The sequence below is a fragment of the Pelophylax lessonae genome, assembly GCF_965119305.1.
Source record: "Pelophylax lessonae genome assembly, chromosome: 9".
Lineage (NCBI taxonomy): Eukaryota > Metazoa > Chordata > Amphibia > Anura > Ranidae > Pelophylax > Pelophylax lessonae.
Window position 1 is genome coordinate 255,228,992 of NC_138776.1, and position 12,709 is coordinate 255,241,700.

The 12,709-nt window shown below is 46.6% G+C and overlaps 1 protein-coding gene across 1 annotated transcript; it reads right to left on the reverse strand.

The window, feature by feature from the left end:
- Positions 1–5,033: 5,033 nt before the first annotated feature.
- Positions 5,034–12,709, reverse strand: LOC309562647 (uncharacterized protein). The gene is made up of 3 exons (XM_082266920.1): positions 12,610–12,709; positions 11,777–11,975; positions 5,034–7,339 (listed from the first exon to the last, which is right to left on the reverse strand). Exons 2-3 carry the CDS (start codon positions 11,808–11,810, stop codon positions 5,385–5,387), a joined length of 1,989 nt encoding a protein of 662 aa, XP_082123046.1. The 5' UTR covers positions 11,811–11,975; positions 12,610–12,709; the 3' UTR covers positions 5,034–5,384.

Genomic DNA, 12,709 nt, shown 5'->3' on the forward strand with positions numbered 1-12,709 from the left:
AGTATAACTGTGCTGGGGGGAGGGGCATAGATACAGTATAGCTGTGCTGGGGGGGGGCACATAGGGGCTGTCAATGTTGCTGGGAAGTGCTCATATACAGTATAGCTGTGCAGAGGGGTAAATATACAGTATAGCTGTGCTGGGGGGAGGGGCACATATACAGTATAGCTGTGCTGGGGGGAGGGGCACATATACAGTATAGCTGTGCTGGGGGGGGGGCACATATACAGTATAATTGTGCTGGGGGGAGGGGCACATATACAGTATAGCTGTGCTGGGGGGAGGGGCACATATACATTATAGCTGTGCTGGGGGAGGGGCACATATACAGTATAACTGTGCTGGGGGGGAGGGGCATAGATACAGTATAGCTGTGCTGGGGGGGGGGCACATAGGGGCTGTCAATGTTGCTGGGAAGTGCTCATATACAGTATAGCTGTGCAGAGGGGTAAATATACAGTATAGCTGTGCAGAGGGGTAAATATACAGTATAGCTGTGATGGGGGGGGCACATATGAAGTATAACTGTGCTGGGGAGGGCACATATACAGTATAGCTGTGCTGGGGGGGGAGGGGCACATATACAGTATAGCTATGCTGGGGGGGAGGGGCACATATGCAGTATAGCTGTGCTGGGGGGGGGGGCACATATGCAGTATAGCTGTGCTGGGGGGGGGGGGGCACATATGCAGTATAGCTGTGCTGGGGGGAGGGGCACATATACAGTATAGCTGTGCTGGGGGGTGGGCACATATACAGTATAGCTGTGCTGGGGGGGGGGGCACATATACAGTATAGCTGTGCTGGGGGGGGGGCACATATACAGTATAGCTGTGCTGGGGGGGGGGGGCACATATACAGTATAGCTGTGCTGGGGGGGGCACATATACAGTATAGCTGTGCTGGGGGGTGGGCACATATACAGTATAGCTGTGCTGGGGGGGGGCACATATACAGTATAGCTGTGCTGGGCTTTGAATGAAGACTCCCATAGGAGAAGGAAGCTGGATGGGGGGAGGGGGCTGTCAGTGTAGCTGGGAAGTGCTTAGGGGTCTCAGCTCATAGTCTATAATCATGGTGCCGGCGACCACACTAAGTCTACATTTCCACTAGTGCTACTTGTCATTGGACACACAAGGACGCATGACAAGTCACAGCCCATTGATTTCAATGCCACCCGTTCCCATCTATGCGACTTTGAAAAGGTACCTGCACTGCTTTGATGCAACTTTAAAGCGACTTTAAGCCAGAGAGTGAAAAGTTGGATCAAAGCTGCACTCCCAAAGGTGTTCTATTGGGTTGAAGTGCAGGGCAGTCAAGTTCCTCCACTCCAAACTCGCTCATCCATGTCTTTATGGACCTTGCTTTGTGCACTGGTGCGCAGTCATGTTGGAACAGGAAGGGGCCATCCCCAAACTCCTCCCACAAAGTTGGGAGCATGAAATTGTCCAAAATATCTTGGTATGCTGACGCCTTCACTGCAACGAAAAGGCCAAGCCCAACCCCTTAACAACAACCCTACACCATAATCCCCCCTCCACCAAATGATTTGGACCAGTGCACAAAGCAAGGTCCATAAAGACCTGGATGAGCGAGTTTGGGGTGGAGGAACTTGACTGACCTGCACAGAGTCCTGACCTCAACCCGATAGAACACCTTTGGGATGAATTATATGAAAATTGTGAGCCAGGCCTTCTCATCATACATCAGTGCCTGACCTCACAAATGTTCTTCTGGAAGAATGGTCAAACCTTCCCATAGACACTCCTAAACCTTGTGGACAGCCTTCCCAGAAGAGTTGAAACTGTTATAGCTGCAAAGAGTGGGCCAACTCAATATTGAACCTTAGGGATTAAGACTGGGTAAAGTTTATGTGTGTATAAAGGCCGGCATCCCAATGCTTTTGACAATATAGTGTATAACTGCCTCCATAGTGCAGTAACTTTAAAATACTCTTTAATAAAAAGCAAATAAAATCGAAAGTGTACAGAGAAAACCGCATTGAAAGCTTCCGGCGTGATGGCGTCACTGGTCCCGCCCTACGTGTTTCGTCACCAACCAATGTCATCAGAGGCCTGATCCCCTGACAGCAGGTAAGAGGTGGGGCAGTGAAACGGAGTCTGCAGAACAGACAGGGCTGGTAAATGGTTTCAACCTCTTTATGCTACCCTGGTGTATAGCACAGTATGGGAACAGCGGGCTGGGTGGTTGTTACACTTCATGTATTTGTTCCATCTGTGTATTTGGTTGATTAGGAGGAGTTGTCCTTGAAGTATACAGCTACACTACAAATGTGAGGAAAATACCATTCTGTGAAATATATTATTATTTTACACCTATTGTCTGTTTTTAGCTGCGGCTGTCATCTCAGAATAAACAGGAGGCATGCCATGTGATTGCAGGCTATGTTGTATTAAAGGTAGTCCACTGCCTATGTATGTGAAGGACCCGCAAACTCTCACTCACTCTTAGGTGGGATTCTGGGAGTTCCCAGGTCCACAATTAGAGGGGTTCCTACTTTCCCTGTGAAGGTCTCCAAGCCATAAGAAGCCCACTAAGCTCAACATATAAGTGAAATGGATAACATAACCCTTTAAAATCATTTTCTCACAGCAAATGGGATGCAATGGGCTTTCCCACCACCAACAGTCACAGGTAGACCCTCAAAAAGAGCTGTCTGTATTACAAATATCAATCAATCAGCTTCCTCCTTTCACGTAAGAAGACTCCGACAGAAGCATTTCTGGCTCCCCCCACACAAGTGAACACAAGCCAACATGTAACATTCTCCTTTTTAATCTGCCCTCACAAACACCTTGGGGTCTATTTAAAAAAATAAATAAAATGTGCGAATGCTCAGCTGTCTCAAATTTTGCCTAACATGTTCATTTCCTATGATCGTCAGCTCCATCTAGTGGCCATAATGTGGCATTTTCATGATTAAGGTATTTCAGGAAAAAAACACATTATGGCCACTAGATGGAGCATGATCATAGGTACTAAACAAGTTAGGCAAAATATGAGATTATTCCTGACAACTTAGGGGAAGGCTTGAGACATTCTATGGGGATTTTTTTTTTTTATAAGCAGACCCCTATATGTATGGAGCCCTGGTGGCTGTTGGGGCCAAGCCTTAGGAAGGCAGACAAAGCAGATCATTTTTATCGGAAATATTTTTTATTTTTAATCTAGAAAGCTTAAACAATTATTGTGATATTAATTAAATCTGATAAGCTACTATAAAGATGTAGAGAAAGCAAGGAGGAAGTGCTGCAGGCCAGAGAAACAGCCTAGTGCATAAAGGAATCAAAGCAACTTTGGCCAGGCCCCTCCAACGTGTTTCGTCACAACAAAGCCCTGCGGGTGGGTCAAAACGCATCGGAGAGTGTGGCCTGGGAGGAGCCTGGCTGAAGCCATTTTGATTCCTTTATACACATGGGCTGTTTCTCTGGTGGGCGGCACTTCCTTCTTGCTTTCCGTATAAGTGTACCCTGAGCTGTGATGGGCTGTTCTCAGTACCAGGACCCACCTTTAATGTGAGTCGTCGGAGCCATGTTGGGATGATTGCTTTGAATGGCATTCATAAAATTTCCCACAAGCCTTAGATGATCCTCAGCTTTGTGTAGGCCTCACCAGTTGATTGTTCAGGGACTGGTGAGGCCTACACAAAGGTGAGGGTCATCTAACCAGGTTTATAGAAGTCAGTAGGTATCTGCCACAGTTTGTGCTAAGCCCCGCCCACAAAAGCCCCCCCCCCCCCCACACACACACTTTTAGATAATCGTGAAATCACACGTGAGCTTTGTTTAAAACGCTAAATTTGAAAAACACATTGAGAATGAAAGGCACATGAAGCTGTCATTTTTATCAGGAATATTTTTTTCTAATCTAGAAAGCTAAAGCAACAATTGTGATGTTAATTAAATCTGATAAGCTACTAAAAGGTGTAAAGAAAGCAAGAAGGAAGTGCCGGAGGTCAGAGAAATAGCCCGAGTGTATAAAGGAATCAAAACAGCTTTGGCCAGGCTCCTCCTTGGCCTTGTCTCTGATGCATTTCATCATGACTAAGCCCTGTGGGTGGGTCGAAACATGCCGGGCAGCGTGGCCTGGGAGGAGCCTGGCTAAAGCCGTTTTGATCCCTCTATACATGCCAGCTGTTTTTCTGGCGTGCGGCACTTCCTTCTTGCTTTCGCTACATGTGTATACTGAGCCGGGACAGGCTCTTATCAGTATCAGGACCCACCTTTAATGTGAGTCACCGGAGCCACGTTGGGATGATTGCTTTGAGTGGCATCCATAAGCTTTCTCACAAGCCTTAGATGACCCTCAGCTTTGTGTAGGCCTCACCAGTTGATTTCCAGGGACTGGTGAGGGTCATCTAAGGTTTGCAAAACCAGGTTTATTGAAGTCAGTAGGCATCTGCAACAGTTAGTGCTAAGCCCCGCCCACAAAAGCCCCCCCCCACACTTTTTAGATACACGTAAAGAAAGCAAGAAGGAAGTGCCGCAGGTCAGAGAAACAGCCTGAGTGTATAAAGGAATCAAAACGGCTTTGGCCAGGCTCCTCCCTGGCCACATTTCTGACGCGTTTCGTCATAACTAAGCCCTGTGGATGGGTCGAAACATGCCGGGCAGCGTGGCCTGGGAGGAGTCTGGCTGAAGCCGTTTTGATTCCCTATACACGTGGGCTGTTTCTCTGGCGTGCGGCACTTCTGTCTAGCTTTCTCTACATGTGTATACTGAGCTGGGACAGGCTCTTCTCAGAACCCAGACCCAGCTTTAATGTGAGTCACCGGAGCCATGTTGGGATGAGTATTTTGAGTGGCATCCATTAGCTGTCCCACAAGCTTCTATAAAGGGTTTAATGTCTGAGGAGGCCTACACAAAGGGGAGGGTTATCCAAGGTTTGCCAAACCAGGCTCATTAAAGTCATCAGACTTCTGCCACCACTAAGCCCCGCCCACAAAATGTGAAATCCCCTTTTAAGTGCTTTGAGAAAACGCTAAAATCAAAAACATGCCGAAAATTAAAGACACATGGACAGTCCTGGAGATAACAGTGTTAGTAATTAATAAGGCGTACAACATCTCTGACGTACCTCTTTTAATTAGATAAAAACATGAGCAATACATAAAATGTGCAAATACACATGCAACTAAATGTGCAAATACACATGCAACCGTGAACTTCAATGATGGTTTTCAAAGGGCAAGTCCACTCAAAAGTGGAAATAAGAGCACCCCTGCCTTCGTGTATTCCTGGGGGCTCACAAAGCAAGATCTTTGCTTCTTAATTTGCATCTCAACCCCCTTGTGTGGGCTCTCAAAAGAAATGTCAACCTTGAGTAAACTGGCACTTTAACTCATACAAAATAAATCCGAAAGTCTATTTGTGGATTTTGACATGGGCCGTCAATCCGCCTTTATTGACAAACCGACAGGTGCACTGGGAACACGCGTAAGGTTTTTCCCCAGTGTGTCGCCTCATATGGACAACCAGGTCAAAGTTCCTGATGAAGCACTTGCCACACTCTGAGCAGGCGTGGGGCCGGTCGCCAGAGTGGCTGCGCTGGTGGATGGCGAAGACAGAGCTGTTGGCGAAGCATTTACCGCACTGGGAGCAAGAATAAGGCCTTTCGCCCGTGTGTCTCCTGCTGTGGACTCTCAGGTCAGAGTTTCGGACAAACGTCTTGCCGCACTCAAGGCAGGAGTATGGCCGGCTGCCAGTGTGGATCTTTTGGTGCTTGGCCAGCTCTGGGTTTCCAGGGAACCTCTTACCACACTCAGGGCAAGCGTAAGGCTTGTCCACCGCATGAGTCCTCTGATGCATGCCAAGGCTGGAGCTGCAAGTGAAGCGTTTCCCACACACAGTACAAGGGTAGGGACGCTCCCCTGTGTGGTTCCTCTGATGAATAACCAGGCTGGCTTTCGTAATGAAGGTCTTGCCACACTCCAAACATGAATATGGCTTCTCCCCTAGGTGAGTCTTCTGGTGGATCACCAGATGGGAGTTCTGCATGAAGCTCTTCCCGCAAATGGCGCAACAGTAAGGCTTCTCTCCTGTGTGGCTTCTCTCGTGTTTCACCAGACTGGACCGGAAGGTGAATCTTTTCCCGCAATCAGGGCATGAGTATGGCTTCTCTCCCGTGTGGATCCGCTGATGCTCCACCAGTTGGGAGCTGCTGGCAAAAGACTTTCCACAGTCAGTGCAGTAATATGGCCGCTGCCCGGTGTGTACTCGCTGGTGCACCACCAAGTTGGCGTTGCTGATGAAACACTTCCCACATTCAAGGCAGGAAAATGGTTTCTCTCCCGTGTGGACTCGCTGGTGCTGGATCAGGTGGGCATTGCTTGCGAAACACTTCCCGCATTGCACGCAAGCAAACGGCTTCAGCCCCGTATGGACTTTCTGATGCTCCAGCAGGTGCGCCTTGCGAATAAAGGACTTTTCACAGTCCAGGCAGGGGTAAGGCTTGTCCTCGGTGTGAACTTTCTGGTGCTTGGCGAGATGGCCTCTGTGGATGAAGCATTTCCCACACTCTGCACAAGAGTAGGACTTGCCGCTGTTGGTGTGGACCTCCTGGTGCTGGAAAAGGTGGGATTTTCGGGCAAAGGCTTTGCCGCATTCAGAGCAGGAGAAAGGTCGCTCACCCCCATGTGACTTCTGATGCCTGAGGAGGCTGGAGTTGCTACAGAAGCATTTGCCGCACTCTGGGCAGGAGTAAGGTTTAGGTCCGGAGTGGGTCCTCTGGTGGATGACCAGGTGGGAATTGCTGATGAAGCTTCTCCCACACTGGGGACAAGAAAAGGGTTTGTCTCTGTGGAGCTCCTGGCTGGGATAAGTACGAGATTCATCAGACGAGTTCTGTAGTTCCTCTTTCAGACACGTAGGTGTGTGTTCTGTTGGGTCGGGCTGTGAAGTGTCTGATTTACCAACATTTTCTTCCTCGGAGGAGGTGGCTTCCTCCTTAATTTGAATAGTTAAATACTGCATGTGGTCTTCATCAGAGTGTAGAAGACCTCCTTCACAGTGGCACTCTTCCTTAGTACAAATATAACGTTCCTTACCAACAGGTGAAGGAGCATCGGTGCGTAGGCAAGGTCTCTCTACCTGTGGGTGAAGGTCCTTGGTTGTAATATCTTGAGATTTCTCTTTGTTCTTCGGCGTGTTAGACCGTGAGGGGTTTCCTGCAAATGAGAAAAGTTCCTTCTTAAAATAGGTTGTCGCAATGCGGGTACAACCCGGGGCTGATGTGGCCAAGCGGTGGAGATTTTCTGCTTTGCACAAGCAGGCTTCCTCTTTAATAATAACAGAATCCGCATTATCTTTTGGTAAATCCGCTGGAAAGAAATGAGGAAGAACACAATTACTTTTTGTAAGCTTCATTTATGAGTATAACAAACAAGTTCACCTAAGGCAAGGGTCTCCAAACATGCGAAACCTTCAGACTTTGGGGGGGGGGGGGGGCAGACTGCGGCCATCAGGAGTAGAAAATGTCCCAGTATCAGTTGGAGTAAACAATGCCCCATATTTTGTGTAATTGATAGGAATTGTGCCCCATCGTTGACTTTATTGGGCCCCATTGTTGGTGTAAGTGAAAGGAGCTGTGCCCAGTCGTTGGTGTCAGTGGGAGGAACTATGCCCCATCATTGGTGTCATTAGTAGGAATTGTGCCCCATCATTGGAGCCATTGGGCTCCATTGCTGTTGTCATTGGTAGGAATTGTGCCCCTTTGCAGGAGTCACTAGGAGGAATTGTGGCCCATAACTGTTGTCATTGGGAGGAATTGTGCCCCATCGTTGACTTTATTGGGCCCCAATGTTGGTGTAAGTGAAAGGAACTGTGCCCCATCATTGGTGTCATTGGTAGGATTTTTGCCCCATTGTTGATGTCATTAGTAGGAATTTTGCACCATCGTTAGTATCATTGGGCCCTATTGATGGTGTCAGTGGGAGGAACTGTGCCCTATGGTTGGTGTCATTGGTAAGAATTGTGCCCCATCATTGGTGTTATTGGGCCCCAATGTTGGTGTCAGTGGGAGGAACTATGTCCCATCGTTGGTGTCATTGAGAGGAATTGTGCCCCAACATTGGTGTCATTGAGCCCCATTTTTGGTGTCAGTTGCAGGAACTGTGCCCCATCGTTGGTGTGATTTGTAGGATTGTGCCCCATTGTTAGTATCATTGGGCCCTATTGTCGGTGTCAGAGGGAGGAACTATACCCTATCATTGGTGCCATTGGTAGGAATTGTGCCCCATCGTTGGTATCATTCAGTCCCAATGCTGGCGTCAGTGGGAGGAACTATGCCCCATCGTTGGTGTCATTAGTAGGAATTGTGCCCCATCATTGGAGCCATTGGGCTCCATTGTTGTTGTCATTGGTAGGAATTGTGCCCCTTTGCAGGAGTCACTAGAAGGAATTGTGGCCCATAACTGGTGTCATTGGGGGGAATTGTGCCCCATCATTGGCATCATTGAGCTCCATTGTTGGTGCCATTTGGAGGAACTGTGCCACATTGTTGGTGTCATTAGTAAGAACTGTGCCCCATCGTTGGTGTCATTGATAGGAATTGTTCCCCATTGCTGGTGTCATTGGGAGGAATTGTGCCCCATCATTTGTGTCATTGGGCCCCAATGTTGGTGGCAGTGGAGGGAACTGTGCGCCATCGTTGGTGTCATTGGTATGAATTTTGCCCCATTGTTTCTGTCAGTGGGAGGAACTGTGCCCCATCGTTGGTGTCATTGGTAGGAATTCTGCCCCATTGCTGGTGTCATTGGGAGGAATTGTGCCCCATCATTGGTGTCATTGGGGCCCATTGTTGATGGCAGTGGAAGGAACTGTGTGCCATCGTTGGTGTCATTGGTATGAATTTTGCCCCATCGTTAGTCCTGTATCTTTGGGCCCTATTGTTTCTGTCAGTGGGAGGAACTGTGCCCCAATCGTTGGTGTCATTGGTAGAAATTCTACCCCATCGCTGGTGTCACTGGGAGGTATTGTACCCGATCATTGGTTTCATTGGGAGGAAATTTGTCCCATCATTGGTGTCATTGGGCCCCATTGTTGGTGTCATTGGGAGGAACTCTGCCCCAATGTTGATGTCATTGGTAAGAATTGAGCCCCTTGGTTGGTGTCAGTGAAATAGTGCCCCAAGGGCTGGATAAAAGCACGCAAAAGGGTGCAGTTTGGAGACCACAGATCTAAGGCATTCATTTTATTTTCCTGTTTTTGATGTGTAGGGGAGATTTCCCTTCATTTCCTGTCCTTGAGACACAACAGGAAGCAAGATGTATTGTTTCTATAACAAATTCCCTCTTAGACAACTGTCAAAGGAACAGGTATGCCTATTGGAAGGCTTTCCCTTATCTCCTGTTTTGGTGACAACCATAAAATGTTGGAATACCCACCTCTTTTTGTCACCTTGGAGCCCCATGATCAATGGAAGCCCACCAGGGAGTTCTAACCTTTCCCCACTCTATTCAAAACTAGAATAATGTTTTGGTTTTACATTCCTCCCTTAATGTTCTCCTACAAGCTCACCTTAAAATAAATTCGGAATACGCAGACCACAGCTATTACTAGATCGATAAAATACCTTTTGGAAGTGGACATGTGCCGGGAATGTAACCTTTTTTCGAAACTGTTAAATATGGGTTTAGTTCCCATTTAAGGACTTTGAGCAAACAGACCATCAAAAAAAACAAGATTAGGAGTCCTCAACAAAGTTTTACCAACTGTTTTAGATTCAACTGACCCGAATGGAAGATCTACTGAAAAATAGGAGGGACCAGAATAAGGCTCACACATTGCCAACCATCTTCTATTTGAACATGTGGACAGCCAAGGCTCCTATGTCTATTGTTGAAGAGTTTAGATCATCTACTCATGAGAAGACATCAAGTTAACGATCATGGCCTACAAAAATTGATAAGTCATTGTGACTTGAGAAGGGAAACATCAAGAACACCCAGGTGAGAGTAAATAATCTGGCCAAAGCAGAGACCCACCTATGTCTATACACTCTACTTAAAGGCTCCTAATAACCCCTTATGGATGACCTCAAACATAGACATGGTAAAAAACAACCAGAGTTCCCCTGAAGATATTCACTGCTCTGGGATTTGAACCATCTACATGGACACCAACTGGACAACCTCAACTGTAACACTACGTAGAACATTTTATTCCACCAGTAAGACAGGTTCTAGGACTTGAAGTAAATGGACTACATTAGGAAAACATTGCGTGAGGACAGAAGATTGGGGGGCCTCAACAAAGATCTTCCAAGGATTCCAAATTCAACTGACCCAGCTAAAGAACCACTGAAAAAAAGAGGGGCCAATGTAAAGCCCACATTCCCAACTATTTTCTATCTGGATGTGTAGAAAGCCAAGTTTTCTATAAACATGTCAATTGCTGTAGAATTTTGATTGTCTACTCCTAAGTAGGTGTTCAAATGAAAGACCAGAGCTACAAAAGAAAGGGTCACAGTAACAGAAGGGCAACATCGAGAAGGTGACAGTAAACAATCTGGCCAAAACACAGATCCACCTATATTTTTAAGCTCAACTTACTCAACTTTAAAGCTCCTAATAACCCTTTATAGATGACCTCGGACATGGTTGGATGTAACCAAGGTCCCTCTTAAGATGTCCAGTTAACTCAGTGTCTTAGGAAGGACAACATCGAGAAGGCAACATAGTAGCTCCTATCTACCCCTTATAGATGACCTCAGACATGGTTGGATGCAACCAAGATCCCTCTTAAGATGTTCAGTTAAGTCTCAGTGTCTTGGGAAGGGGAACATCGAGAAGGCAACCATAAACAATCTGGCCAAAACAAAGACCCATCTATATTTGTACGCTCAACTTACTCAACTTTAAAGCTCCTAATAACCCCTTAAAGATGACCTCAGACATGGTTGGATGCAACTAAGGTCCCTCTTAAGATGTTCAGTTAACTCTCAGTGTCTTGGGAAGGGCAACATCAGGAAGGCGACAGTAAATAATTTGGCCAAAACAAAGACCTACCTATGTACTGTATGTACCCTCAACTTACCCAACTTAAAAGCTCTTAATAACTCCTAATAAAAGACCTCAGACATGGTTGGAGGCTGCCAAGGTCCCTCTTAAGATGTTCAGTTAAGTCTCAGTGTCTTAGGAAGGACAACATCGAGAAGGCAACCGTAAACAATCTGGCCAAAACAAAGTCCCATCTATATTTGTACCCTTAACTTACCCAACTTTAAAGCTCTTAATAACTCCTTATAGATGACCTCAGACATGGTTGGATGCTGCCAAGGTCCCTCTTAAGATGTTCAGTTAAGTCACAGAGTCTGGGGAACGGCAATATTCGGAAAGTAACAAGAAATAATCTGGTCAAAACAAAGGCCCACCTATATTTGCACGCTCAACTTACCCAACTTTACCGCTCCTAATAACTCCTTATAGATGATTTCAGACATGGTTGGATGCCGCCAAGGTCCCTCTTAGGATGTTCAGTTAACTTTCAGTGTCTTTGGAAGGACAACATCAAGAAGGGGACAGTAAACAATCTGGTCAAAACAAAGACCCAGCTAGGTTTTTACACCTAACTTACCCAACATAGTAGCTCCAATCAACCCCTTATAGATGACCTCAGACATGGTTGGATGCAACCAAGGTCCTTCTTACGAACCATCTGTCACAGTCGACTTCCCAGCAAACCTTGTTTACCACAACATTAAGGTGACACATTATGGTAGGAACATAAACTGTATCTAAAAAAACAACACCTCATACCTGGAGATGTGAGGGGCAGCTGATTCTCCATCATGATGTGACCTTTTAAATACACCCACTCCCGACACTGCTAGCCTCTCCCGTCACCAGCTCGGTGATCTTCTGGCTGACTTCTAGGATCTTCTTGGCATTTCTCTCAGGTTTCGGGGAGAGGGGTGGAGGTATTGAGATGGTCACCAAACGTCACTGGAGGACAACTCTGTATTAAAACACAAATAATTATGTCATGTGACCTCCCAGAATCCTCCTCACCTTCCCGGTCAGGTCTGTGTTTTATTATTAGAGATAAGAGTAATGTCATGTGACCTCCCAGAATCCTCCTCACCTCTCCGGTCAGGTCTGTGTTTTATTAATAGAGATAAGAGTGATGTCATGTGACCTCCCAGAATCCTCCTCACCTCTCCGGTCAGCTCTGTGTTTTATTAATAGAGATAAGAGTGATGTCATGTGACCTCCCAGAATCCTCCTCACCTCTCCGGTCAGCTCTGTGTTTTATTAATAGAGATAAGAGTGATGTCATGTGACCTCCCAGAATCCTCCTCACCTCCCCTTTTAGAGTGGTCCTCCATCATTCCTCAAAATATACATTAATATGGAAACTGTCACCACAGGGGCCACAAATTAGGGGCCCCAATAGTATAGCGCGTCACGTAACTCGATTTCAGGGTGACTATGGAAATAGGCATCACCTAAAACTGTTCCCCACTATTATAATAAGAATAAACCAATGGCATATCATAAATGCTAACATACAGAATACCTGATTTATATTGGCTGATTAATATTCATAACCCCACTCATGAATATTCATAAGTGTGCAGCTAAACACTCACCTCTCTCCTCTTTTCTGCCAGAGACCGGAAATAGGTGTGCACCCACTAATCTGCTCCGGTTTCCCCCATCTTAATTCGTTTTCTCCCAGTCAGCTCCGCC

Excerpts from the sequence above, each read along its gene's own strand:
- LOC309562647 (XM_082266920.1), bottom strand. The coding sequence starts at position 11,810 with ATGATGGAGAATCAGCTGCCCCTCACATCTCCAG. Across the intron at positions 7,340-11,776 it reads GCTGCCCCTCACATCTCCAG|CGGATTTACCAAAAGATAAT; the intron begins GTATGAGGTGTT and ends ATTTCTTTCCAG.